The 26720-nt window shown below is 33.2% G+C and overlaps 1 protein-coding gene across 10 annotated transcripts in view; it reads left to right on the forward strand.

The window, feature by feature from the left end:
* The window catches only part of LOC145259962 (zinc finger protein 1-like), a 529574-nt gene extending 504507 nt beyond the window's left edge, over positions 1-25067 (forward strand). For 8 of the 10 annotated variants that reach the window (XM_080117945.1, XM_080117946.1, XM_080117943.1 and 5 more), the window contains 3 exons: positions 2987-5580; positions 8310-8502; positions 12099-25067. In XM_080117945.1, coding sequence (XP_079974071.1) covers positions 2987-5580; positions 8310-8502; positions 12099-12334 — 3023 coding nt within the window. In that variant the 3' untranslated portion in view covers positions 12335-25067. Of the gene's footprint in view, positions 1-2986; positions 5585-8309; positions 8503-12098 lie in introns of all 10 variants that reach the window. The other 2 variants (XR_013864238.1, XM_080117940.1) reach the window with 2 other exon arrangements.
* The last annotated feature ends 1653 nt before the right edge of the window (positions 25068-26720 follow it).

Here is a 26720-nt window from a genome sequence, read left to right on the forward strand (position 1 = left end):
ATTTATCTAAGTAATCTGGTTAATGCAGTGTCAGAATATATCTAGTTATTACAGTTTATCTCGAATATCCTAATAGGAGTCTATGACATATTTCCATTGTATGGATGCCTGGTGTGAACGGAAACCCCACGATATCAGTATATCATCTTTGGAACAGATATTATCCTTGGATCCTAGCCAGATTACTAAAAAGATATATTTTAGCTTCATGTACGGCCCAAAAGCAACCTCATGTTTTTTTTTTTGTTTTTTTTTTTGTTTTTTTTTACATTGCGTCTTCGGTGATTGGGAGATCCTATTTATTAAAAAGGAGGATAGAAGGTAATAACATACTACAAACATTAAATTAGCATATCTATATACTAATTTAATGTTTGTAGTATGTTATTACCTGCTATCCTCCTTTTTAATAAATAGGATCTCCTGATGGAATAATTGATAATCTGGAAATCGTGACACGCTAACGTACGGTAAAGGTACTACAGTATTAATATATAGATTCTTTCATTTAATAATACTTTAGAAATTGCTGCGGAAGGAAATTGGTAATATCTGAAAGTATTTTAATTTCAGTATCGAAAATCACATGACACGTTAATAGATAAATTCTTTTCCTTGGCTTTTCTCAAATAATGGAAAAGAGGGGGGGGTCAACTCATTTTAAATTGGAGATTATAATAGGAGTTATCTACCTTTTCAACTAAAAATTTTCTTTTTTTTTTTCTTTTTTTTTTTTTTTTTGTATAAGTTTAAAGATAAAAAAAACTGAAATAACACTGCTACATCCCAGGTAACACCAGGAGTATACACTTAATGTATATTAAGGTTGAAATAGGAAGTTGAATTTATTTATTTTATTTACCTATTAAATGTAATGTGAACAAATATCTTGCTGCATAACTTTTTACTTCAAGTGTGTTGCATCACCAAGTGGAAATACACAGAAATAATAATATAGCTTAGGTTTAGTTTAATAAGTACAATACTAGACGTTCGTGTCGGATAGCAGCAATTGGTGACAGAGTTGGAGTTGGCAAGTAAACCGGTAAGTGTTTGCAATGAGTTCGTATTTCCAACTCTTCATTTGCCTTACATATACATGAACCGTAGTTATGTGTCCAAGCAACATCACAGCAAGATTGTCCCTATAGACATGGTTCTCAATTAACAGTCGCCCCCTTACATTTCGGTGACAAGGTGCCTTGTTTTGGGTGAATAGGAGTAAAAAAAAAATATTTTTTAAATTACTGGAGAATTTCAAATATTATGATTTTAAAAATGTTATATTGTGGTGAATGGTACATTATTCTTTACTGGCGAGGGAGGTCGGGGGGGGGGGTCACCTATCGTAAAATACGCTTAAATATGATATTTTAATTTGTCCAGATTTCATATATTATTATTATAGTCGTGATTTCAAAAGCAAAAAAAAAAAAAAAAAAAAATGTACTTGGGTGCCATCAGCTAGAATTGAAACCGAAACTATAACATTCAAAACTGGTGAAATTACCCCTGTACCAACATGACACGCATATGAAATGATTAAAAATTAAAAATAAACTAAGATTTATGTACAAAATTTATAGTGAGTTTGAAAATATGGAGACACAGATATATAGCCTTTTATATATTAGATTTTACAAATTCTTTTTTGTGTGTAAGTTATTGGCTAAATTTGAAAAAAACAAAATATATTAATGGGACTGGTAGCAGTATTGGCAGAGTACTTCCGACAATTAATTAAAATATGCCGGTCTTTTTTCCATCCGACTGTCACAGAGCAATTCGTCCCACCACACGACACTTCCTCAACCACCTTGATCTATAAATGGCGCACCATACAGGATTCCCTCGTGAATTGATTTTGATCTACAATCACTATTATTTAAAGGAACATCCTAAGCTTGCTTTTCTGATATTTAGAATTTATCTTTACAGGGCTTTACATTGCGAGTGAAACAGTCGCATTTGCGAGTGAGTTTTCAAAATGGCGACTAGAAATAATGAAACGCTTATCTTTTGGCGATTGTGTTTCTTTCACTGACAATCTTCCAAAGCTCATTACTGAGTGAAAAATATCTTTTCAGGTTTTTTTTTTTTTTTAAACAAAGTTAAATTATTTAAACAATAAAAGTTTAATAGAACAATATACTCGTATTTTTTTAACGAAGGCTGTTTAAAAAAACATCTGAAGAAATTAGAATGTTTATACTTTCAAGTATCAACATAAAATTAGTTGCATAATTAGAATTACACTTATTAAAAAACACAGAAAAAAAAACTTTATTCTGTACATAATCATCACAGAACGAAAATCTCATATTCCAAAAATCACGTGGGTTTGGCTAGTAATATTTTTATTTTGCTAGTAAATGAAAATATTTAGTTGTCAAAGGTCAAGTATGTAAAGTGTCAGCGAGATGACGTATATTTAAAAGCACACCCGTTGCCGTGAATGTCTTGTTTAAGTAGCTCGTTCTCGCCTCTCATGAAAGCTGGCGACTCTACTTCTATGGGGGTGTGACGCCAAGATCACTCCAGTCTTGTAACTGGGCATCTGGGGTTCAATTCTACCTCTACAGAGTAAAGATAAATTTGTCCATAGAGCCTAGATATATGTATTTTTTTTTTATTTATTTTTTTTTTTTTAATTTATAAATTTGATGATCGAAACAATAATCTTGTAGTAACGTGCCTTGTTTAGGTTTGATAAGAATATAATATCATAAGCTGCTTTCTTAAAGTTCTAAATATAGATTATTTTTTTTTATTTGGTGATTAGAAAGATCTCTATTTCAAATCTAATGTCCATATTTTGTAAAATTTTGAATTACATATTTATTGAATAAATGTGGTTTCATTCTCTTTATGAATAATGAAAAAATAAATATTGCTTCGATGACAACTGCTTCTTCTTCTTCACTCCAGCAAAGTTACTTGTATTAATCTAACTGACCTCATTTTCTTTTTCTCTTCATCTTTGCAGATTCCTTGAACAACACTGATGATGAGCTAGTTCTCAAGTGTGCTCACTGCAGCGAATCGTTCAACCGGACGTCAGCCCTCCGCACCCACATAAAGACGATGCACTCGGAAAAGACCGTGAAATTCATGTGTCCAAAATGCGAAGAAACCTTCTTGCTCAAATCGCATCTTGACAATCACATGGCACTGCACTCGGCGACTTCCCAGACCTGCAATGTCTGCAAGAAGACCTTTGCCAACGTGTACAGGCTGCAACGTCATATGATAAGTCATGATGAGAGCACAGACCTTCGCAAGTTCAAGTGCGAGCAGTGCGGCAAGGCTTTTAAATTCAAGCATCACCTGAAAGAACACATCCGGATTCATTCTGGGGAAAAGCCGTTTGAGTGTTCCAATTGTCGGAAACGGTTCAGCCACTCCGGCTCCTACAGCAGCCACATGACCTCCAAGAAATGCTGGGTGATGAACGTCAAAGGGCGTCGCCTCGACACCAATAACAGTGGCAGCAACAGTGATGCAATGTACCCGCCAGTCACGAAAAACGGGCACAGTCAGCCGAATCTTTCGCTACAAAACTCCTCAGGCACCCTCCCTCCGCAATTCATCCAGTTTGATCACCCCACTTCTGGCCTTCCAACATTCTACACCACCCACCTCAACGGAGGCTCCCCGTTCGTGTCGTACTCTGTCTACTCTCCTAAGGAGAGCACCACTGCCGACAGAGTTCCACCGGTCACTAACCAAACTGTCGCCCACTCAAACCCCCACAAATCGGTGCTTGGCCAGAAACCGCCACCACCACCACCCCTACCGCCACCTCTCCCCAAAATCCCCAAACTCTCCCCCGATGTCAACAGCAACACACAGCCGTTATCCATGGTCATGGTCAAGAAATCAGAAAGTCCTGTCCTGCCTGCTCAACAGCCAACCCAACAGGATCAAGTGACCTCTCCCTCCCCTGTTAGCATCAAAACCGAACCCATAGACCCGAGTGAGGTTTCCAAAGAGTATGTTGTTGTCAAGACCGAAGACACCAAAGATTGTGTATCGACTTCGACGCCCCGGGAAAAAGACTCTGACTCACCCATATTGCCTCCCTCCAACTCGATCGATTCCAAGGATGTGGATCTCACATGCCGATTTTGTGCATCTAGTTTCCGCAGCCCCGTTGATCTGCACCAACACGAACGGTACCTGTGCAAGTCCAACAAAGACATCGTGCATAGAGTGGCCAATCTGGAAGTAGCCTCCTGTAACAGTCCGAGCAGCACAACCTCGTCTTCAGATACCATCAAACGGGAGACTCCCAATGGTAGCATTTGCAATGGCACAGACGAGGATGACACGGAGGAGATCTTCAAAGAGGAGAACCTCGACAAGAAATTCCGCATGCGTTCCTTGATAAGCGATGAGCAACTGCAGATACTCAAAAAATACTACCAGATAAATCCTCGACCGCGCAAGCACGACCTGATCAAGATCGGCAATGAGATTGGCTTTCCTAAGCGTGTCGTTCAGGTGTGGTTTCAGAACATGCGAGCCCGCGACCGCAAGAAAGGCAAGAATGTGCCCTACTTCCCCTCCATGGCCCGTTTCAAGCAGCATGAGGAGTCGAGCACGCCCACGTCGACCTGGAAAGAGCCGGGGAAACCAGCTAATTCCACATACATCCCCAATGTTCCAAACTTCAATAATTCTGTCCAAGTTCATTCTGGAATTCCTAAGTCTTCATCACCTACATTTCCTGCACATTCTCATACAAAAGTCAACGGCCAGTTTAGCGCTGGCCATGAAACCCGAGATGCCTTGTTCAGCAATAACACCGACAGCAGCAGCAACCAGGACCAACCGTTGGATCTTAGCCTAAAGCGAGAACCCCCGAAGGCCCACAGTGGACACAAACCAAACATTAACAATAGTAACTATAGCTCTCACCCTCTTCCTGTACCGGTTCAAAATTTTGACGATCAGGTGTTAAACTTGAGTTGTCGATCATCAGCAGTTAAGCAGGAGATGTTGGAGAACAGCAAGATGTCCCCCGGAAGTTTCCAAGGGTCGGCCATCTACAAATACATGAAACAGGAAGGAATGATTGTCAATAAACCTGTCCAAGACGCCAGCTCGTTACTGAAAGGTTCCCAGTCTAGTCCCATTCCAAACCGGATGCCTCTGTCCCTGAAGGCGCTCGCTGCCTCAAGCCCTTATCTACCGGCCGGAAAGCTCACAGCAGGTGCCCTTGATGACCACAAGCAGAAGGCGGGTCACCGCAAAGATAACAAGTCTGTTGATGATTCGTCTCTGTCCAGCGATGATTCAATGGACAGCATCAATGGACGTTCGCTGGTTATTGATGAAAGCCAGTTCCACGAGAAAAGTGAGGATGAATGCCTTTCAGACGAGGATGATGATGATGATGACGACGATTCTGATGATGATGATGATGATGATGGCATGTCTCCCCGAATGACTAATGGGTTGTCGGAAGGTGGTCACCACCCATCCCTTAATATGGGTATGCTGAGTGGCGAAGAGCTAGAGACCAACCCTGATGGCACCAAGAAACCAAAGAGGCTACGAAAGAAGTCGTGGAGACAGGTAAGTGTTTTGTATAACTCTGTTCCCTTGCCAATTGAAGATAATTCTTCGACAGTCAGTTCAACCAAAAGGGGAGGGGCTGCAGCAGCATCAGCTGGCCCTGCTTTGTTGGTCCGATATTTGTTCTGATCAGTTTGAGTTCAGGGCTGAGGGGGTCAACTTGCCAGGCTTTAGTTTTGTTTCGTGAAAAGGGATTGGTTTATCAGCAGTCACCTGAAGTGTCCCTATCGAGGAATATAGATAGGGCTGTTCAGGCATTTTATTGCACTACCTCTGTGTACTAACTTTTCTACCCCCCACCTCTCACCTTTGTGCCTCATCTTCCTGTAGTGGGAGATAATACCATAAGTCTGTGTGTACGTGGCTAAACAGTTTTTTATAGAAGCTCTCCCCTGAAGTTGCCGACTTTTCCACCAAATTTCAATAGTGGATGTCCAACAGTCTCTGTATTGAAGATGAAAATCTAGAACAAAGATCCAAGCTTTATCTTGTTCTCTTTGAAAAGGGATTGGTTTATCGTCAATCACCTGAGGTGTCTCTATCGGGGGATGCTAATTTCATTAAAAATGTTTGGTGCTTGTTGCAAGATGATATTAACAAATTTTACACCAAACAGTTACATAAATGCATTTTGTTTTAAGCGTGAAATGATTTTTTTTTTTTTTTTTTTTTGTATTTTTTATATAATTTTAGTTTTCATTTTATGTTCAAATACGTTGCAAGTGAAGAAGAAAAACAACTGGTTTTACAAAAAAAAAAAAAAAATATTACTGAATGTCTATTTTTTTACAGACAACTTTTCAAAACATCAGAAATAAATATATAAGGCATAAAAACTTCTCCCGAAATTACTGGATTCAACATTTAAATAATGGTTGACATATACGATAAAAACAAAACAACCGAAACCAAAAAAAAAAAAAAAAAGATGGAAATTTTAAACGGAATAAAAATTGTGTTTTTTTTTATGTAGTAAATTGAGACTTTCAACATTTAAAAAATGTCTTCGGAAAAAGACTTTTTCTTTTTTTTTTTTCTGTCTCCTTTTCCTTTTTTTTTTTTTTTTTTTTGTATTAATTCTAGAGGTGAGAGATGACCCTCCAATTCTTTAAGAGAAAATGTTCGACAGGGTACAAGTAAAGCCTAGATGAAGTGTTGTCTCTGTGACTACTCATTAACCCTTATCCTCGAGTGGCTTTCTGGTCTTGATAAGTGGTGACTCCTCTAGAGGGGACAGGATTGTCTGCGTGTGTTATTGATGATCCCGTCCCGAATATCTAGGTTTGATGAATTAAATGGTAGAAGGATTAAAAAGCAAAGGTCACATAACGATGACGAAAGCATACCGGCATATATTAGTGAAAGAATGCAGATTTATTTACATGAATTTACATGAGAAATAAGAACGTAGATAGAAAGAATAAGAGCTCGTTAAGAATAAGAATTTGTCGAAGCATACGTTGGAAGTTCATCGTGTGTGTAAGAGTTTGTTTATACGAATTTCATACCTGTCTTGAGAAAAGATAAACGCCCTGTCGAGGCGTGGACGTAATTTGCGTGCCACTCACATTTGAGGTTTGAATTGAAGGCAAACACGTGTTGTCAGCTCCATGTCTCCAGTGGAAAAAGAAAGAAGAGAGAGAGAAAATGGAACAGGAAATGGAGAGCGCCACCTGTTGGGCAAAGCGGTGGTTACCACAGGGGCGATAACTGATGCGTTGGTTAAAAGGTGTATGCATTGATGTGTGTGCGGTTTGCTTAAATACGTGTTACATTAAAAAGGCATGTTCCTATAGTCCCATGCAAAAAAAAAAAAAATGTCTTATAGAACGGGAATATTTAAATTACCTTGAAGAGTTCCTTTTTTTATTTTCTTTACAAACTATTTATTTGAAAAGGTTATTGAGTAAAAATAACTAGGAATGTATTTTATTTTAAATTATGTGTTTCTGTTTACTTCTGTTGTTATTATAGATTAAAAAAAAATTTGAACAATTAAAAGTAAAACTTGATTTCTTTTTTTGTTGTTGTTGTTGTTCTTGCTCAAAATCCTCCTCGCCATAATTAAAAACAAAGAAAAATCTATATGATGTACGTACCCCGTTGTGAAATAAAAATATCATATTCCAGAAATGATGTAAATTGATCAAGTAGTTTTATTTTTAAATAAGGAAATCAAATTTTTATTTGTAACCAAGGAGTGACCGTCTCCCTTGCCATTTTGAAAAAAAATTTAAGAAACAAAGGGAGATAACTCAACAATATGTTGTAATGCTTACAAATTCCCATTAATTGCTTTAAAATGACTTTTTTTGATGAAAATAAAACTATTTGAACAAGTTACGTGAATTTTGGGATATGATATTTTTGTTTCATCACAGATATGTAGCTAATACAGATTTTTCTTTTAATTTTTTTTTTTTTTTTAACATGGGGAAATTCTGGGCAAGAACCTGTTTTTATGTATATATTATATTTAGATCATTTTTATCTTTATTTTTAAACCCCTCCTCATCCTCATCCCGTCCTTTTTTTAATTTACTTTTTGTTTTGTTTATCCGTTATTTTTTTATTTTTTATTTTTTTGCATTTATTTATTTAACCTTGGGGGGGGGGGGAATAAAACAACAAAACAAACTCCCTACTAACCTGCCCCGGTCCCCTTTTTTAGCCGTTTTAGTTTCTTAAAAAGATTCCGGCATTTTGTCTTCTTTCATTTTGTCCACCAGATGGAAGCAGAAGAAATCCAGTTGGACCTCGAAGACTCTATCACAGGTGACGAGGATCAGTCTCATCGGAAAAAGCGTCGATCATGGAAGAATCATCGGGTGGATGTTGAAGAAGGCATGTATGCTTGTGACCAGTGTGATAAAATGTTTAGCAAGCAAAGTTCTCTTGCCAGACATAAATATGAACATTCGGGTAAGCAGAACAGTTTCCTCACCATTTTTAAGTTCCTCATAAACAAACGCGTCATTGTTACATGGTGCTTTTTCAGAGGCGGCAAACTTTAAATTAAAATAAATCAGAAAAATATTTTTATTATCAAAATATGTGGTTTATTCCAAAGATTAATTGTTGGTATTTATACTTTAAATCCAATTTTGAGCATATGGCCCTCGCAGCTAGTGCATATATGGCATAATCTAGAGGTTCAATTTTCACAACTCTACGCATTAAATTAGGTTATATTTCGGCAATAATACATCCAATGTTGTCTTCCAATTGGTCTAGTGTGTCTGGTTTATCAGCATAGACATGCGACTTTACATATCCTCAAATAAAATAATCTAATGGGGTTAAATTACATGAACAAGGTGGCCAGTTGTAGGGCCATTTTGTGAAACTATTCATTCGTCAAATGTTTCTCTCAGTAAATTGATCGTATCACGTGCTGCATTGCATGTGACTCAGTCTTGCTGAAACAACATCATGAATTGCCAAACAAATTGCTGAACTTGAAATAACTGATAGTTGCCAAATCTGCAGTTAAAGAAAATGGTTGTTAATTTAAAGTTTGCCGTCTCAAAAAAAAAAAAAACACATCCTCTATTTTTGTTTGTTAGTGTACTCACAGTGCACCCTAGGATAGAACAAAAAAAAACATTTTTCAACTTTGGAAATTTGATTTGATGCTTAGTTTTTGGTTTGTTTTTCATTCCCAGAAAGGTCCCATCAGCAAGCTATAAATTTAACGATAGAAGAAGGTGGAGCTTCGCTTTACTTTCATTTCCCTTATTTTCATCCTCACAGTCCGTGAGCAATGCTTCTGACAAAGGGGGGAAAATTGCTGTTTTCTGGGTCGTAATCTATCCATATAACACTTATCTTTGGCAAATTTTGGACCATGAAGTATTTTTTTTTTTTTTTTTTTTTTTTTTTTTTAGCTCCTTAGATCAAGTTACTTCATGTCTTGTCTTTAGCGATTTACATTGGAAACAATAAAAACAAAATGGATGAAAAATCTTGTTTGAAATCGAACTTTTGCTAATTTCTGTGCTTTTAGCTGATTACATCCAAACTAGATAGCCCATTAAAAACGGACAAAAGTGATAGCCCATTGACTTAGAAAGAGTGCCTCCTGCCAAATTGTAGGTTGAATATGATTAATTTTGTGCTAATTTTTCCATTAAATAGTAATCCCTATTAACCCCTAGCTGTATATCGAACTGATACCATAATACTTGGTTCACTGCACCTTTATAACAATGGTCTTTACAAAATTTCAGCCAGATCAACCCAGTAGATTTTGAGAAAAAGTGGTACAGACAGACAGACAGACAGCCTAAGAGAAATATAATACAAATAAGGAAATTTGTTATCAGGTCTATTATAGAGAAAGATTTTTTAATTCTTTAAAATTTCCCTAGTATTTCTAGACAATACACTTCCAACAAGCCATCAACCATTTTCTGAAAATGAAGATGAAACATGTTTTTTTATGATGCCGCAAATCCAGGAATGAAGCTGTTTGGTTGAGTAATTCCCATCACCCAACACCAGTGACTGCATTCATTCGTAATATCCGCAATAACAGTAGTTGTAGTCCTTGTTTTGTCTTTTTGCCAACAAAACGTTTGTGAATGGTAAACAGCATCTATTAAAACACGCAAACACTGTGGCACCTAAAAAATAAAAAAACTGCCTTGAACGAAAGATGCATCTCCTTTTTGGTTCAGCCATTTTGAACCTCCAACATCACCTATTTTGTATAATCAATCTCGCATCGTAGTCATGCGGTTCTATATTTGCGCGTGCATCAATGTCGGTATACTTCTATGAAGCCGTCAAGTACTTTTTGAAAATGTTCGTGAAAAATATGTTTGGTTATGGTGCCGAAAATCCAGGAATTAACCAGAGACTTTTTTTGATGTGTTTGGTTAAGTAATTTCTTTCACCAACACTGGTGACGACGTTTGCTCATAATGTCAGCAGTAGCAGTATTCCTTGTTTTGTCTCTTTGCCGACAACACAAGATGGTCATTCTTAGCAGTAGCAGTACTCCTTGCTTAGCTGCTTCATCGACAATGCTAGAGACGGACGACATGCATTAAAAACGCACAAATAACCTAGCATCAAAAGCAAAACTTCATACGAGCAAAAAATCTAGCTCCATAAATTTACTCAATTTCGAACCCCTAACAGCACCTAAATTTTTCATAATCACACTTGTCTTGGAAGCATCTGTTTCTAGGTTTGCACCCATGTGTAGCTACTGTCTCCTTGCAGCAAGCGCATGTTAATCATGGTCATATATCCCTCAGTCTCTCTGTACCATCAGCACACAAAGAAAGAAAAGTTATGGATTTTTTATACATATTTCTTAAATTTGAGCACACTATATATTCTTCTTTCTAATCTCTTCCCATTTCTTGCTCAGTTTTGTTTTTTTTTTTAATGGCACGTTCATAAATTGTTCAAGTTTTAAACTAAAAAAAGAAAAAAGACTAACTTATCTGAAGTTCACCCCTTCCTCCAAAAAATAAAAATGCAATCCATGGAGAGCTGGCATGGAACATTGCTTGCTGTTTCTCACACTGGACTTGAGGACATTTGCAGCATCTTAATTACCAAAGCCGGATGATGATGATCTTATAATGTTATCTTGTGAGATTTTAAAAGTTGGACCTAAATAGTACGTAGCAGTCAAAAATTGGCGAAGTCTCGCGGCTCACTGCCTTGCTCAATCACAAGCCAGCTCCCAGTCGTGTGACTGAATGTAGAAAAGGTAAAACTGACAACACTCTCCCTCTTGCTCTCTTTCTCCCTGCTCTGGCCGGCAGCATACTTTGCCGGGGGAGCGTTGGCTCCCCCCGGCTAACATATCACATCACATGCCAGCATGGCTATTTTCACACCCGACCTTCTTTCTCATGCTACGGGACTTTTTAATTCTTGTGTCCACGACACGTGGTACACGCACAAACTTTCTTTCTACATAGACGAGACGCACACTGAATACCTTCCCCTTTTTCCATTAACCAGCTTAGCTTATCTACGTCGCAGAACTGTCTAATTCTTTATTCTACTGACTACAACACGTGGAAACTGAACTATTCTCTCCTTCAACAAGCCGGCACAATATTAAATCTATCCTTACACACAAGAACACTTTCAGCTACTAACGAAGATTACGAATAAAGTTGCTTTTAAAAGTTAAAATGAGATTTCCTTTACATTGTCTTATCTTTACGAGTATTTAACTTAACATATAAAACTTTGATTCTGACTAGCCAATAGCCTATCCTTACATATAATGTAAATCGATATCTTGTTCAACTTCCTTAAACTTGGTCCAGAATAGTAGCCCCTTACATCCAAGTGGCAATGTTTTGTGTGGGGTGAACACCAGGAAAAAAAAAATTTCTTTGCTTTGGTCTGTAATACTTGGAAAAGTTTTTTTTTTTTTTTTTTGATAAATGCCTGGCTATATAAAAACATCTTAAGAATGTCAGTCAGTATGTATTTGTTTTTTTTCTATTATTTATGGATATTTTTTTTTTTTTACTTTCTTTCAGGGGCTCGCCCTTTTACCTGTGATGAGTGTCCAAAGGCCTTTAAGCACAAACACCATTTAACAGAACATAAACGTCTTCACAGTGGAGAAAAACCATTCCAGTGCAAGAAGTGTGCAAAGAGATTCAGCCATTCTGGTTCTTACAGCCAACACATGAATCACCGCTACAAATATTGCAAACCAGCAAAGCTTCTTGACGAAGAAGGTAACACCAATAATAATATTGAAGATGAATGAACCAACATTTTGAAAAAAAAACAAAAAAAAAAAGGTGCAAATTTGATCCGAAGAAAGAAATGAAAAGACATTGGAAATGGAAAATGTTGATGAAAGAATTTTTTGCAAAAATATTTCCATGACAACAACAACCACAACAACAACAAAAACAATTGTATAAATATATATAAATATATATATACGTACATACACATATACACAAAAAAATGAATAAACGTTGCTGTCCCTTCCACTTCTCAATAACAAAATAAAAGAATCCCTAAAAATTATATCGAAGTACAAAATGAACTTTTGCTAAAAATAAAAAAAAAATGTTGCAAAGAAGAAAATAAATATAAAAAAAGGGGTAAAACTGAGTTAATTTTGAATGTGGAAGTGGTGTAGGGCTCCCAGATTGGGAAAGGTAAAAAATTTTTTTAAAAAAATGAATAATATCAATGACATCCCCCATTATTTTTATTTTTATTTTTTTTTTTTTAATCTCTAATTCTGGTTAAAGAAATCTAAATATTGGATTCATGGAAAAACAAAAATGGTTTTTCGTTATTAAAAAAATTGAAAAACTAAATATCCCTTTCTCTGATCCCCAACTCCCACTTAATGTTGATAAAAACATTTTATTATTAACAAAAAGAAGGAAAAATATTTCCACTTGGCCTGTTATAAGTAAAACTTAGCATGAAGCTGACATTCATTTCATTCTGTGTATACAAGTGTGTTTTACGCGTACATAAAAAGTAAAGTGTGTAATATATATATATATATATATATATATATATATATATGATGTCAACACACATTTGCTTATATCATACACACTATTTTATTTAAGAAGTATGGGCTATGATTTTTTTTTTTTTTTAACTAGTGCAAATTAAGTGAATCTATGAAAAACTTGTTGCCTCTCTACTTCTCTCTCTTCTGTGTCTTTTTTTTTTTTCTTCTATAACGTACCTATTTACTATGCCTCCCCACGGGACAGAGTTAGACAACAGGGTCGTTTTTTCTTCTATAATGTAAAAAGCAATTCAAGAATGCTGAAGCAAATGTTGACTGAAGAAATGCCGCTTTTCTGTTCCCCCACCCCCCACAAAGTCTGCCTATAAGAAAACAGCATCAAGAAAAGTATTTTTTTTTTTTTAAATTTCCTTTGATTTTTTTTTTTTTTTTTTTTTTTTTTAAATCAAAAAAAAAAAAAAAACTCAAAATTAGGAACGCTTGTGTCTTTGCAACTTTTCTTTCTCTCCTACCCCACCTGTTCCCCTCACCCATCTTTCTCCCCACTTTTCCTTTCTCTCTCCACATTTAAATGAGTAACCAATTGTTAATTCTGATTTTAGTCAAAGGGGGGGGGGATTGATACTTTATTACTTAAGATCATGATATTATATTTTTTTTATTACCGTTTAATCCGCTTAGTTACACATGTTTCGGTTACCGAATCGTATCAATGATCCAGTAACTTCATCAGACTTTACAGAAAACCGGATTGTTGATACGATTCGGTAACTTAAACATGTGTAACTAAGCAGATAAAACGGTGAAAAAATATATATATTTGCTCTGCAATAGTATTGAGCACTTTCTTCAGGATTTTACTAATAACCGTTTTTGCTATATATATATATATATATATATATATATATATATATATATATATATATATATATATATTTAAATTTTAGAGAAGGTCTGAAGAACACGAGGAAAATATATTGATAATAGGTAAATATATACTAGTGCGTATAGATTTATTAATCAATTATTTGAAACAAGGGAATACAATATAGTGTATACAGGTTATGAATGATCATTATACCAGGTATTTCAAAGCCTAATGCTTCTCATCAGTAAAGGAATGGAAGTCCTAGGTAACAAGATAAGGATGCAACATCTAGCAATAGGCATGTTAGGGGATCTTGTATAGCGTGTATACATTGGCGGGGGAGAGAGGGTTGTTCAGGAGATTATTAGAGAGTTATGGTATTTTAAAATTATATGTATATAGATACATGTATATGTCAAACTTTTGAATTTTTAAAATTCAAAATTGAATTTTTTGTTTTTGTGTTTTTTATTTTTATTTCTTTTTTTAAACTTTATTCATTTAAAATTATCTTCCATCATTGCTAAAAAACGAAAACAAAACAATGGCTTTTACGTTTGGTTTAACCATGTCGTTCTTCGTACACTTTCAGAATTAAAAACATTATCTGTTTGATCATTAAGATTGAGAACACAGAAAAAGGAGAAAAAAAAATGCGCACTTTTGCATTACATGTACAGCGCCGTTGTTAGTGGGGCGATAACTCCAATTTCTTCTTGGTCAAATAACACGGCAAATAGATAAGAAACAAAATTTTTTTTTTTTTTTTTTTTTTTTTTTGCCCGAACACAAAACTATTTTAAAACCAAAACATTTATTGTATAAAATTGTATCAATATAAAATTGTAAAAACATTTATTGCAAAGTCTGTGTAAGAAAATATTTTAATAAAACATTTTTTGTAATTAAAGCAACATTAGATTTTTTTTATTTTATTTTTTTTCCAAAACATTTTTTGAATTAAAGCAAAATTGTTATTGTAACAAAATGTAGTTGTAATTTTTGACTGAGAAGCACTTGGAGACAGTTTAGTAAAACGCACCAAAAAAAATGGCGCTGTCCGTTTAATGCAGAAGTGCCGAAAAATGTTTAGTTAATTCGACCAAAGTCGGAATATTTTCCTTTTTAATATATTTAAGTAAGGATTTAAAAAAAAAAAAAAAAATTTTTTTAACCTTTAATTTGAATAATTTTAACGAATTATCATCATAATCATATAGTTTTATTTCCCTTGGTCAATGTCTGACGTTTTCTGACAACCTGCAATCTCGGTTCCGTGCTTGGTGATTTTTTTTTTTGAGGATTGATTTTGTTAAAATTCTACCGGGATCTATTTTGATCATTTGCATCCAAATTTTCTCGGATCTTCCAGCTTTCCTCCATTTCCACCTCGACATCCGTTTTCTTCTCCCAGATTCGTTTCTCCTAACATAGCTAAACCAACACAGCCGACTGATCGTCAGGTGCGCATGAAGCTTTGGAATATGCAGTAACGGCAACACAATATCAAAAAAGATATCTATCTCGTTATTGCTCTGTCATTACGCTGAAGACAGATGAGTGAGGAGAGGATGAAGGCCAGCACTCGCTTCCATTCAGCATCACGCACCTAATACATCTGCTGAGGATGATGAATCTGGTATTGGGACAGATTTTAAAACCTGTAAATAGATGACATCTAATGGATATTATCTCAGGATATGTTTTAAATTTAAAAAAAAAAATTTTTGTTAGTTTGAATTGTTTATGATTTATTTTTTTGTTTGTGTAAAACAAGTTATTCTTTGGATAACACCATATGCTTCTGTCTTGTGTAGTCAACTGTCATGAAGGGAAATTTCAAGTTAAAAAGACAAATGAACTGCCCCAAAGCAAATGCATCTTCCAATCTTGAGACACTATTCATGTTTGTTTTAGGATCGCTTTTAAAAAACCATAACTTTCTTAAGAATATGTAATAAACGTGTGTGCGTGTGTGGTTTCAATTGATTAAAGAGTGAAATTTTCAGATAGAAAGTTATTTGTTCCTTATCCTATTTCAAACTACATATTTTTTTGTTCTTTTCATTTTCGTTCATGCCGTCTCTTTATCCAGTCTCTCTCCCTCTCCCTTTATCCAGTTTCTCTCCCTCTATCCAGTCTCTCTCTCTCTCCCTCTATCCAGTCTCTCTCTCTCCCTCTATCCAGTCTCTCTCTCCCTCTATCCAGTCTCTCTCCCTCTATCCAGTCTCTCTCTCTATCCAGTCTCTCTCTCTATCCAGTCTCTCTCTCTCTCTCTATCCAGTCTCTCTCTCTCTCTCTATCCAGTCTCTCTCTCTCTCTCTATCCAGTCTCTCTCTCTCTCTCTATCCAGTCTCTCTCTCTCTCTCTCTATCCAGTCTCTCTCTCTCTCTCTATCCAGTCTCTCTCTCTCTATCCAGTCTCTCCCTCTCTATCCAGTCTCTCTCTCTCTCTCTCTATCCAGTCTCTTTCTCTCCCTCTCCCTAGTCTCTCCCTCTCCCTAGTCTCTCCCTCTCCCCTCTCTCCCTCTATCCAGTCTCTCTCTCCCTCTATCCAGTCTCTCTCTCCCTCTATCCAGTCTCTCTCTCCCTCTATCCAGTCTCTCTCTCCCTCTATCCAGTCTCTCTCTCCCTCTATCCAGTCTCTCTCTCCCTCTATCCAGTCTCTCTCTCTCTATCCAGTCTCTCTCTATCCAGTCTCTCTATCACTCTCTCTATCCAGTCTCTCTTTATATATATATAATATATATATATAATCTAGTATCTCTCTTAACCTGTGTTTTCTCTATCTCCCTCTTCACCTGTTCTCTCTCTCTCTCTCTCTCTTTAACCCCTCCCCTTTAATTGACACTCCACTCTCTGGTCTTCTCCGTAAACCCTTTTACAAATACTTTTGCATTGCTTTTTAAACTCTTAAAATGTCTATGAAACCTTAAGAACTCCTTATGCTTTGCTTATACCACGCAGCTAAATCCGTTTTCCATAAAACCGTTTAATTTGGACAACAAAAAAAAACTATTAATATACTGCAACAAGTACCATATTGGTATGACTTGTAGTGTTGTTTTTTTTTTTTATCAAACAATGCCTTTGAAGTATGTGCAAATATTGAATTTCCTCAGTTCAAAAAGACGGCAGCAGAAATAGTTTGGCTATTCGTATTCATCACAGTTGTGGACAGTCAGAACCAAATAGTCGATTAAGTATATGTTTTGTTCTTTTTTTTTTTTTTTTTTTTTTTTTTTAAACATAAGGTATTTTTCAAGTGTCGTAGATAAAAATACTCCATATGATTTTTTTGTGTAGTTTTATTATAGCGACAAATTTTAGATATTTATTTTAAAAAAATGTTTTTAATTTAACAAAAATTGTTTAAGAAAGATATATTTATGTTTACATATATATAAATGGAGAAACTTTTCAACAAGTACAAGGTTTTGTATCTGGCAAAGTCGGTCTTTATTCTTAAAAATATATTGCAGCTACTTTTCTGTAGGCAGTACAATCAAAACATTTGTTATAACAATGTCTGGCTCTTATAGACAAATGAATGAGAAAAGACCAAATAACTGCATATGTAATATATTTATGTATGTATGTTAAATGTATCGGAATTTTATGAAGGAAAAAAACAACTGAACTTAATGAACATGTTTTGCTATGAGGAGAGGGTCTAATAATTGATTAGCATTTAAAAAATGTTCTTTATTTTTATTTCATTTTTATGGCAATTGCTCCAGACAAGGCATGAAGCCACTTGATGTAAGGAGCTAAAAACAAATACATTATTCAAAAACAAAAACTAGCCAAGAATAAGTGTTTTAATAGGTAGATTCTGACCTAAACAAAACACTAAGTCTTCCCCTCGGTCAGAAGCATTGCTCATGGAATGTGGGGACTAAACGGAGTGAGAGTTACAAGGCTGCTAAAAATAAACCCAAGATCCATTTTTTTTTATTCTCCAAGTGAGAATAGATCCTGATTTACTGAATTAAATTTAATAAGACATTTTTTTTTTTTTCTTACATTTAATATCTTAATATTTTTTTACCTTTTTACTAAATATAATTTTAATGTTAAAATATTTTTTAAGATGAAGTTAACAACGCCATGACGGGACCACACATTTTTAAAATGGAGTAATTGCATGATGATTTTAAAAAAATCTTTAAAATCTGAAGAAAAATATCCTCTGAAAAAAAAAAAAAAAAAAAATTTAAGTCCTTTATTATGAAAATGTAATTAAAAAAAAACTAATAATTTGCTTTTATAATTAAATGGCAGCAATTTGGAATCTTTTCTATGCCTGGTGACTTCCAAAAAGTTATTTTTTAAAAAAATTTTTTCTTTAAGATACTTCTAAAAGCTAGATTTATAATGTCATTGTTTTCTTAACTGCTCGACTTTCTGTCAATTTTTCCAGGATTTTGATTATTGACCAAACCATAAATTATAGCTAAATATAATATGTAGAAGGCAGTAAAATGCACAGGTGTTACAGAAAGACACAAACTAAAGCAGATGAAGAATAGTTTTATTAATGCAGATTACAAATACGTGTGTATATATTTTTATATACTTCATACGCGTATTTTATTTATATTTGTACCATGGATTACCTGTGTTTTATATTTCATGAATTATTATAGAACACGGATATTCCATCAGACCAACAGACATAGGTAATCACAGTACAAATATAAATAAAATATGTGTATAAAATATACAAATATATACACATGTATTAGTAATTTGTATTAATAAAACTATTTTTCATCTGCTTCAGTCTCTGTCTTTCCGTTACCTCTGCATTGTACTGCCTACTACATATTATGTTTAGCTACATACGATACAATGCTTCAAGCGAACTACATTCACCTCATAAATTTAAGCTTGCCATTCCAAAATTTAGCCAAATAATATTTTTATTAAATATTAAATCCACTATCATTTTGAGAGGAAAAAAACCCCAAAAACTAAAAAGAATTTTAAATATTAAAAAAAAAAAAAAAAATTTTTTTAATCGGGGCAGAAATTATTTCATTTTTTTTTTTTTTAAATATTTTTAATCTCATTGCAAATTTAAAAATTTTAACTTAAAACCACAAAAAATATTAAGATATGACCATTCAATATATCCATTTAACGTGACAGACTAAATATTATTTCAAACTTGAGCATGACAGACCAATTAACAGACAGCCTATATGGATGAATTTTTTTTTCTCTTGCATATAAAGAAATGTCAGATTTTCTTTTTCACCCATTTCATGAATATCATTATCATGAATTGTTAACAAAAATTACATAATTAAGTTGGTTTCACCAGTCACGTATTGCGAATATTAACCTGTGTTCTTAAAAATATAAGACGTGGATTTGCGGTCTATTTTAATATTTAATCCTGGTTGATGTTTTATCTTTTGTTATATTTAGAAGTAGGCGGAGGAATTTTTATTCTTACACTTGGATTTACTACCACTGCCACTCCTAACACTGGGAACAAATTTAATTTTAGACATTTTTCCAGATTCACCAGTTTAAAAAACAGCTTTTTGTTGTTTACAACATTATACAATCTGAACGTTTAACAAAGAAAATGGGGGTTTAAACAAGCTTGACGGCCTGACTGATGCAGCTGTTCGTAGGGATGTGCTGACTTATAAGTTTTTGGTAAATGCCATTTATAAATCTGGGAGAGCAAGTTATACAGCCTACTCCCTACCATAAAAACAATTCTCTGCATCTTTGATTCTTCTGCATCCACTTTTTTACTAATTCTTTCAAAAATCCGGATTCCATTATTTGCAAGACTCAATATTTCTTTGATTTCATAGCGAAGGGGTCCAATTAATAAATATCTGACGCTAAAGTAAAAATGGCTAAATTTAAAAAAAAAAATCGTTTTCTTTTATATTTTATTGGTATTAAAATGTTTAACATTACACAATCACATGCAATATTATACATTCAGATTCGAAAAGAATAGTTTCCAGAAATTATTATTTATTATTGCGTGACGTTTATCTTCTTCCTACAAACTTAGAAAATAAAAAAAAATAAATGAAATAGAAGTAAAAACAAATCTAATTGAAATTTTAAATTTAATGATTGAAGCGTTTTATTCATCTGCAGAAAATTTTTTAAAAAGATTTAAAAAAAAAAATAAAAATGAATGATATATTTTCGTTTTTTATTAGAATCATTTGAGACGAGTAATTTTTGTATTTATTAATTTATTTGCAGACTGTTATTCTCATCTTCATTGTTGTTGTTTCACCACATTTTGGCCGACTCATCCTCTGGCCTTCTTCAGGTGATTAACTGTGTGGGATAGGAATGCTGCATCTAGTAACTGTATCCCTAGTTGTTGCCTTCCATAGTTGTGGATTGAAACTGCTATCTTCAAACGATGCTCACCTGAAACCGTAGAGATTCAACATCTCTATCCACTATGTCATGGGCCAAAGAAGGCCGGAGGATTAGTCAGCCAAATCGTGGCAAGATAATAACTATGGAAGGTAGTAATTACTAGGGATACAAGATAATAACTATGGAAGGTAGTAATTACTAGGGATACAAGATAATAACTATGGAAGGTAGTAATTACTAGGGATACAAGATAATAACTATGGAAGGTAGTAATTACTAGGGATACAGTTAGAAGATTCAATATTCCCTTCTTTAAACACACTCATTTAAATATAAAATATTATACAATAATTTGACCAGCCATGAGGCATGGGGGATCTGACCATTGGGTTAAAATAAAATACTGCATGTGGCCTCAGCATCAGTTATTGTCCAGTATTGAATAGTCATAAATATATTGTTTTTATAAATGTAATTAAACATTTGAGTCTTATTTATCCCAGAACAAAATATTCTAATAGACACACAGGTGCATAGGAAAAAGGGAAAACGAATACATCGTAACATGTAAATAAAAATTTACATGAAACCAAGGCAAATTGAGAAATGAATAGCCGGATGTATAGATAGACTAAAATCTGAAAGTTGTAGTTTAGGGGTTTGGGGAGTAGATAAACAAATCCAAGAGGAAAAATAATTATAAAAATAGAAAAAAATAATTAAATGAATATAAAAATAAAAAAATATGAAAGTGGGATACTTGCTCCATTAAAATAGGTATTAGGAATATATATATATATATATATATATATATATATATAAACAAATGTGTTTTCGTGTCTGAAGAGTAGCTATTTTAGGGATATTTTTAAATAATCTACTGTTTAAATTTGTCCAAATGATTACGAAACTATTGTAACATATAAGGATGTTCTTATCTTATATTTTGTTGTTGGATTTTTACAAAAAATTAAAAAAAAATAAAAATAGTATTGCAATGGAATAAAAACTGCACTAACCCTATGCGGGTTTAATCAGCTTCCTCCAAAAGAGAAAATTCTATGGGAATATGAAATTCACAAGCAGTCCCCAGTTAAATGTATATCTCTGTTAGGGGAGATTATGATGTAGGTCACCCATCTGGTATTGACCAGGCCCAACGTTGCTTAACTTAGCTTAGCAACATGTTTATATATTAAAGAAGTTCAAATGTATTGGACTAAAAAGCAATATTTTTCAAAAGTGCCCAATACATATGTAGAGCTAAAACATCAGAAAAAAAACTACATAGATTAATCAACGTCTTGACGAATGTAGTTGTCTTCGTAGGGGGTTCAATATTAATCTATATATCTGTGAAAGTGTCTGTGTGTCTGTACATTTCCCTAGTCAATAACTCTGTCAATTTTCAGTCTACAGACTCGAAATTTGATATACAGGGTATTGAGATTTGGGGAAATCTTTGTAATCGGTTTTTGGCCAGAAATTTGGATGTTAAGTGGTCAAAGTTCAAGGATTTGACCTTTCAGAACTCTACCAAACTCCTCCAACAATTTTGGGTCTAAACACTTGAAATTTTAGATATAGGTTCTTTGACATGGATCTAACTTAATAACTTGATTTGAGTCCAAAACAATAAATGTTAAGGGGTCAAAGTTAAAAATATTGACCGCGTTTTTTTTTTTTTTTTTTTTTTTTTTTTGCTTAACATACAACTCCAAACACCCGGCAATGCTAGTATATATGTATATATATATTTCATAAACACCCTGCAACTCAGGATAAGTCGTAGATACTGCATTTAGAACATTTATAAATTCTTCCATAACTTGTTTTTTTAACTCACCCCACCCTCTCCAAATAGCCAGCATTTTTGATATAGATATATGGTTAATGAACTAGCTTAGGCCCTCTAATCAATATGATATTGAATGTTAAATGTTGGAGAAACGTATACAGTAAGAGAAAGAATTGCTTTTCATCTCATTTCTTAGTAATTCAGCTGATTAATATATATTTTAAAAATTTTCTGTGACCATGTGGTGTTAACTTTTTTTTTTTTTTTTTTTAATGAGGATCATTAAAAACTTTATAGAGCTTCACCAAAATCTACAATCCAACGCTATTTGTGACTGCCCCTCATTTTTTTTTTTTTTTTTTTTTTTCTGTAGTCACTGATTCTTGGTTTTAACTCAAGACAAAAACAAAAAAAATAAAAAAAATATATCGCTCATTACTTTCTTTGAATTCTGTGATCTTCAAACTATACAAAAGTATTTCTTTGTGGAATTTTTCCAGACCCTCGCAAAATGACTACTGCTAAATTGACTTTTCGTAAATTGAAGCTTTTTTTTTTTTTTTTTTGTCTAAATACGATGAAGAAAAAGTCTTTTTTTTTTCCTTTCTTGCATGCAAAAATTTCAAAGAAAATTTCAAAAAAAAAAAAAGAATTGAGTGTAAATTTCCAATTTCTCAGGCCAAAGTTTTTTCTTCTTTTTTTAATAATTTTTTTTTTTTTAAATTTTTGAAAGAAATGTTTATTTTTGAGCGGAAAATATGTCAGCTGCAAAGAACCAAAACTATTAAAGTTGATCCAAAAGAAAAAATGATTTTCCCAACATCTTGAACACATATATATATATATGTGTGTGTGTGTGTGTATGCCGAAAGATTATACCCATCAAAGAATGTTTGTTTCTTGTTTGTATCTTTGCTTCATAAAGCCTAAAACAAAATGAGCTATTCAACCTGTGATAGATCACAAAACCTATATGAAAGGGACCAAAAAAAAAAATGTTTCAAACAGCAACATTGTTTTATTTTTTTTGTATTTTTTCTCGTTTTCTATTTTTTTAAATTTTCCGAAGGGTGTACACACTGGTTTCATTCTTAAACTTTCCTCTCACAAAACTTTTCCCTCATCCGCTGCCTTTTTTTTTTTTTTTTTTTTTAAGTCTCTCTTTCCGTTTATTCCTTTAGATTGTTAGCGGTCTCTCAACTCATACATATATATATATATATATATAAGTTTACTCATCTACAGACGGCCTATTTTGTCATATGTCAGCTCTTCGGTGTGGCCAGAAATTGGTGGATGCTTCAAGCAGAGATTCAGAACCTGACCGCTATGTCGGCAGCTGAGAACTCTTTTCCTTATGCAATCAGCCACTGCCACAATGTAAGAGAAATCTATAATGCTTATATATTTGCATGATCGGCTACCTAGAGTGCTTTATTCTTATTTTTACAAAAAGCTATGCATTTACTTATACTAAGTGGGAGCCGGTGATCTCCTTTATATACGTGTATGTATGTGTGCGTATATATTATTATATAATGCACACACAAACTCGGTGAGGCACAGAATGTATCTATGCATTACAGTCAGGATAAGGGTTCCGAACAGAGAAATGAGTACTTGTGGTCCATTTCAATACAGTTTTTTATACAACATAAATAAAAAAAAAAAAATCAGAACAAAATTATTTCTTTACTTCAACTAATAGTCAGTTGAAAAAAAAAAAAATCAGTTCTGATCACTAACCTTTACTAAATGCAATTTATTTAGTTATAAGCACATATCACTAGTGCTCTTGGAATCATTGGGGCGGGGTTCATCATCATATCCACTACTCCAGATAAACCAACCAAAATTGATCAGACCCTGGCTTGTGTCTGGGTGGCTAGCTACTATGATCCGATGGCATTTCTCCTGTTTTAGCCATGTTCGAGACATTATTTTTCTGTTGTTTTGGTGATATTGCAAATGACTTGTCTTTCTTTCTCCTTCGATTACCAGAAGTCTCTCTTTTTTTTTTTTTGTTTTTGGCGATATTGTGAATGATTCTCTCTCTCCTTTGATTACCAAGTCTCTCTTTTGCTATGTATTCTGCTATTCTTCAAAATGAAACTGCTCCAAGTTTTTTCTTTAAATCTGAAGAGTCTTGAATAAACCCTAAACTTAATTCTTGCATATTTTCTGTTGGTTACAAGATCAGTCATTATAAGCTAAGTTAAGACATATGTCTTAAACTCTTGTGGCGTATAGGTGCTTCCATGCCTCGCTGTATGTGTTGTGTGTAATATGTATAAAATGTAACTACGATTGCTGCCGGACAAACAATAATTTAATTATATCAATACATACTGAACACTTTGGCTAATATACGTTGAAAGAGACCTTCTCAAAGGTTCATGTTTTGCAGGGGATGATGGTTAAGTATTACCCCTTAATTTTTTTTTTTTTTTTTTTTTTTTTTTAAATGAGATATGCAAATGAAAAGATCCCTATCAGAAGAATTGCTGCTTATAATTTGGTCTTTCTTTTCTTTTATCTTTTTTTTTTTTTTTTTTTTTTTAATATCAAAGTGTCTTTTAGCCAATCAAATGTAATCTGTACAAAAAAAGAAAAAAAAAATGTGTAAATGTACTTATAACAGGTGCTTGCTAGGATCCACTGCTGCCGTGTGTGTGTTTTGGGGTGGGTGGGTATACAACAACTGAGTCTTGGAAAAATGATGCATCTTCAGGGATTACAAAAAAAAGAAAAAAATCAAAGAAAAGTTTCAAACAAATATCAGTGCAATAAACTCAGCAGGCCAGTTCAGTTGATGGCATTTATTTTTTCAAATCTTTCCCCCCTCCCTTACCCAATTGTATAATATTTTTTATTCTCTTTTAGTATCTCCCTCATATAAGAAAAACATTTTTCATTCCCCTCCATAAAAAAAAAAAGAATTTTGAATTTTTTTCCCCCCCATGAAAAAAAAATGGCTTTTTTAACAAAAAAAGAGCATTTTTTTTTTAACTTCCCCTCTTATATATATTATATAAGTATTTCTGTGTAAAAAAAAAAAAAAAAAAAATTATAATCCCTTTATAATTTTTTTTTTTCACTTCCTATAAAAGCGTTAACTCTATTAAAAAGAATCCCTCCTCTTTTTCTCTTTCCATAAAAACGTTTTTCTTCACCCCCTTTAACAAAAAAGAAAAAAAATTTTCAAGATTAAATGTTATTTTTTATTGTATATCTTCTTTACATTGTTCTACCCTTTACTATCTTTTTTTAATTATATATATATATATATATATATTTTTACCGGCAAGAAAATTTTTTTCTTTTTCATTTTTTTTTTTTTTTTTTTTTTTTGCTAATTTCCGATATAAAAATGTTAGTTTTTACTTTTGGTTTGTTTTTTGTTTGTATTTTTTTTTTTTCTCTTTCGTTTTCGCATTGTCTTCCATTTTGGGGGAAAAATACATTTTTTTTATTTTATTGTTTATTTTTATTTTATTTTTTTTTGTCATTCACAAAACAAACAAAAAAACAAATAAAACAAAGAGATTTCTGCTCAAAATGTTTCAATATGAAAAAAAATATTTTTTATACAAAAAGAAACTACTTGCTTGAACTGCTGGGAAAAATAAAAAAAAAAAAAAAAAAATATAATAAAAAAAAGAGAAGAGGGCTACTTTTCATACAATGCATATATATATATATATCTATCTATCTTAATATACATTTTTTATATATCTATAGTAATCAAAAAAAAATATAACTTTTTTCTTTTTGTTTTTACATATGTGTTTGTAAGTTTTTTTTTTTTTTTACCATCAATTGTATTGTCTTTTAATAAGAATATTGGTCTGTTGGTGAACAATAAACTAGTGTGCAATTTTTCCTCCTCCTCCTCCTCCTTTTCTCCTCCCTCTTCAATTCAGCTTTGTATGTAAGTGTTAATACTTTTACAATGGATCTTTCTATTTCTTTTCTCGCACCCACAGACACCCCTCTGCCAAACAGGGCTTACTCAAAGAATAAATCTAATAAATTGTCTTGGGTAACTATTCTCTTTATCAACAATTTATAAAGGTGTCGCATTTTTGGGGCCCCTTTGCAAGAATTTTGGGTACTATTTTTTTTTTTTTTCTTTTTACATACGAGTTACCATTGCTTATCAAAGCTAAAAAAAAAAACACTCAAGGATAAGTTAAACGAGAATATTTGCCTATTCCCTTAACATATATGACTCTGATATTGATGGGAGATGTTGATATTTTTTAAAATTTAGAGGTGATGTACAAATAAAGCCAAACTTTCAGATTTCTGCTTAGGACATGGGCATTTTTCTAGTTTTTTTTTTTTTTTTTCTTTTTTTTTTCTTTTTTTTCTTTTTTCTTTTTTTTCTTTTTTGTGCAGCAAAAAATAGTACTTTTTTTTCTTTTTTTTTTCTTTTTTTTCTTTTTTTGTGCAGCAAAAAATAGTACTTTCTTTTTTTTTCCCCCTTTTTTTTTTTAGAAATTAAACTTTATGCAGGAAACAGGTTTTATATCTAAAAAAAAAAAAAAAAAAAAAAAAATGAAAATACATGGTTCCATCAACAGTTTTGCCTTTGATCAACTTTGATTT

This window comes from Euprymna scolopes, chromosome 35, assembly GCF_053919585.1.
Source record: "Euprymna scolopes isolate OS-2025 chromosome 35, ASM5391958v1, whole genome shotgun sequence".
NCBI classification, from domain to species: Eukaryota; Metazoa; Mollusca; class Cephalopoda; order Sepiida; family Sepiolidae; genus Euprymna; species Euprymna scolopes.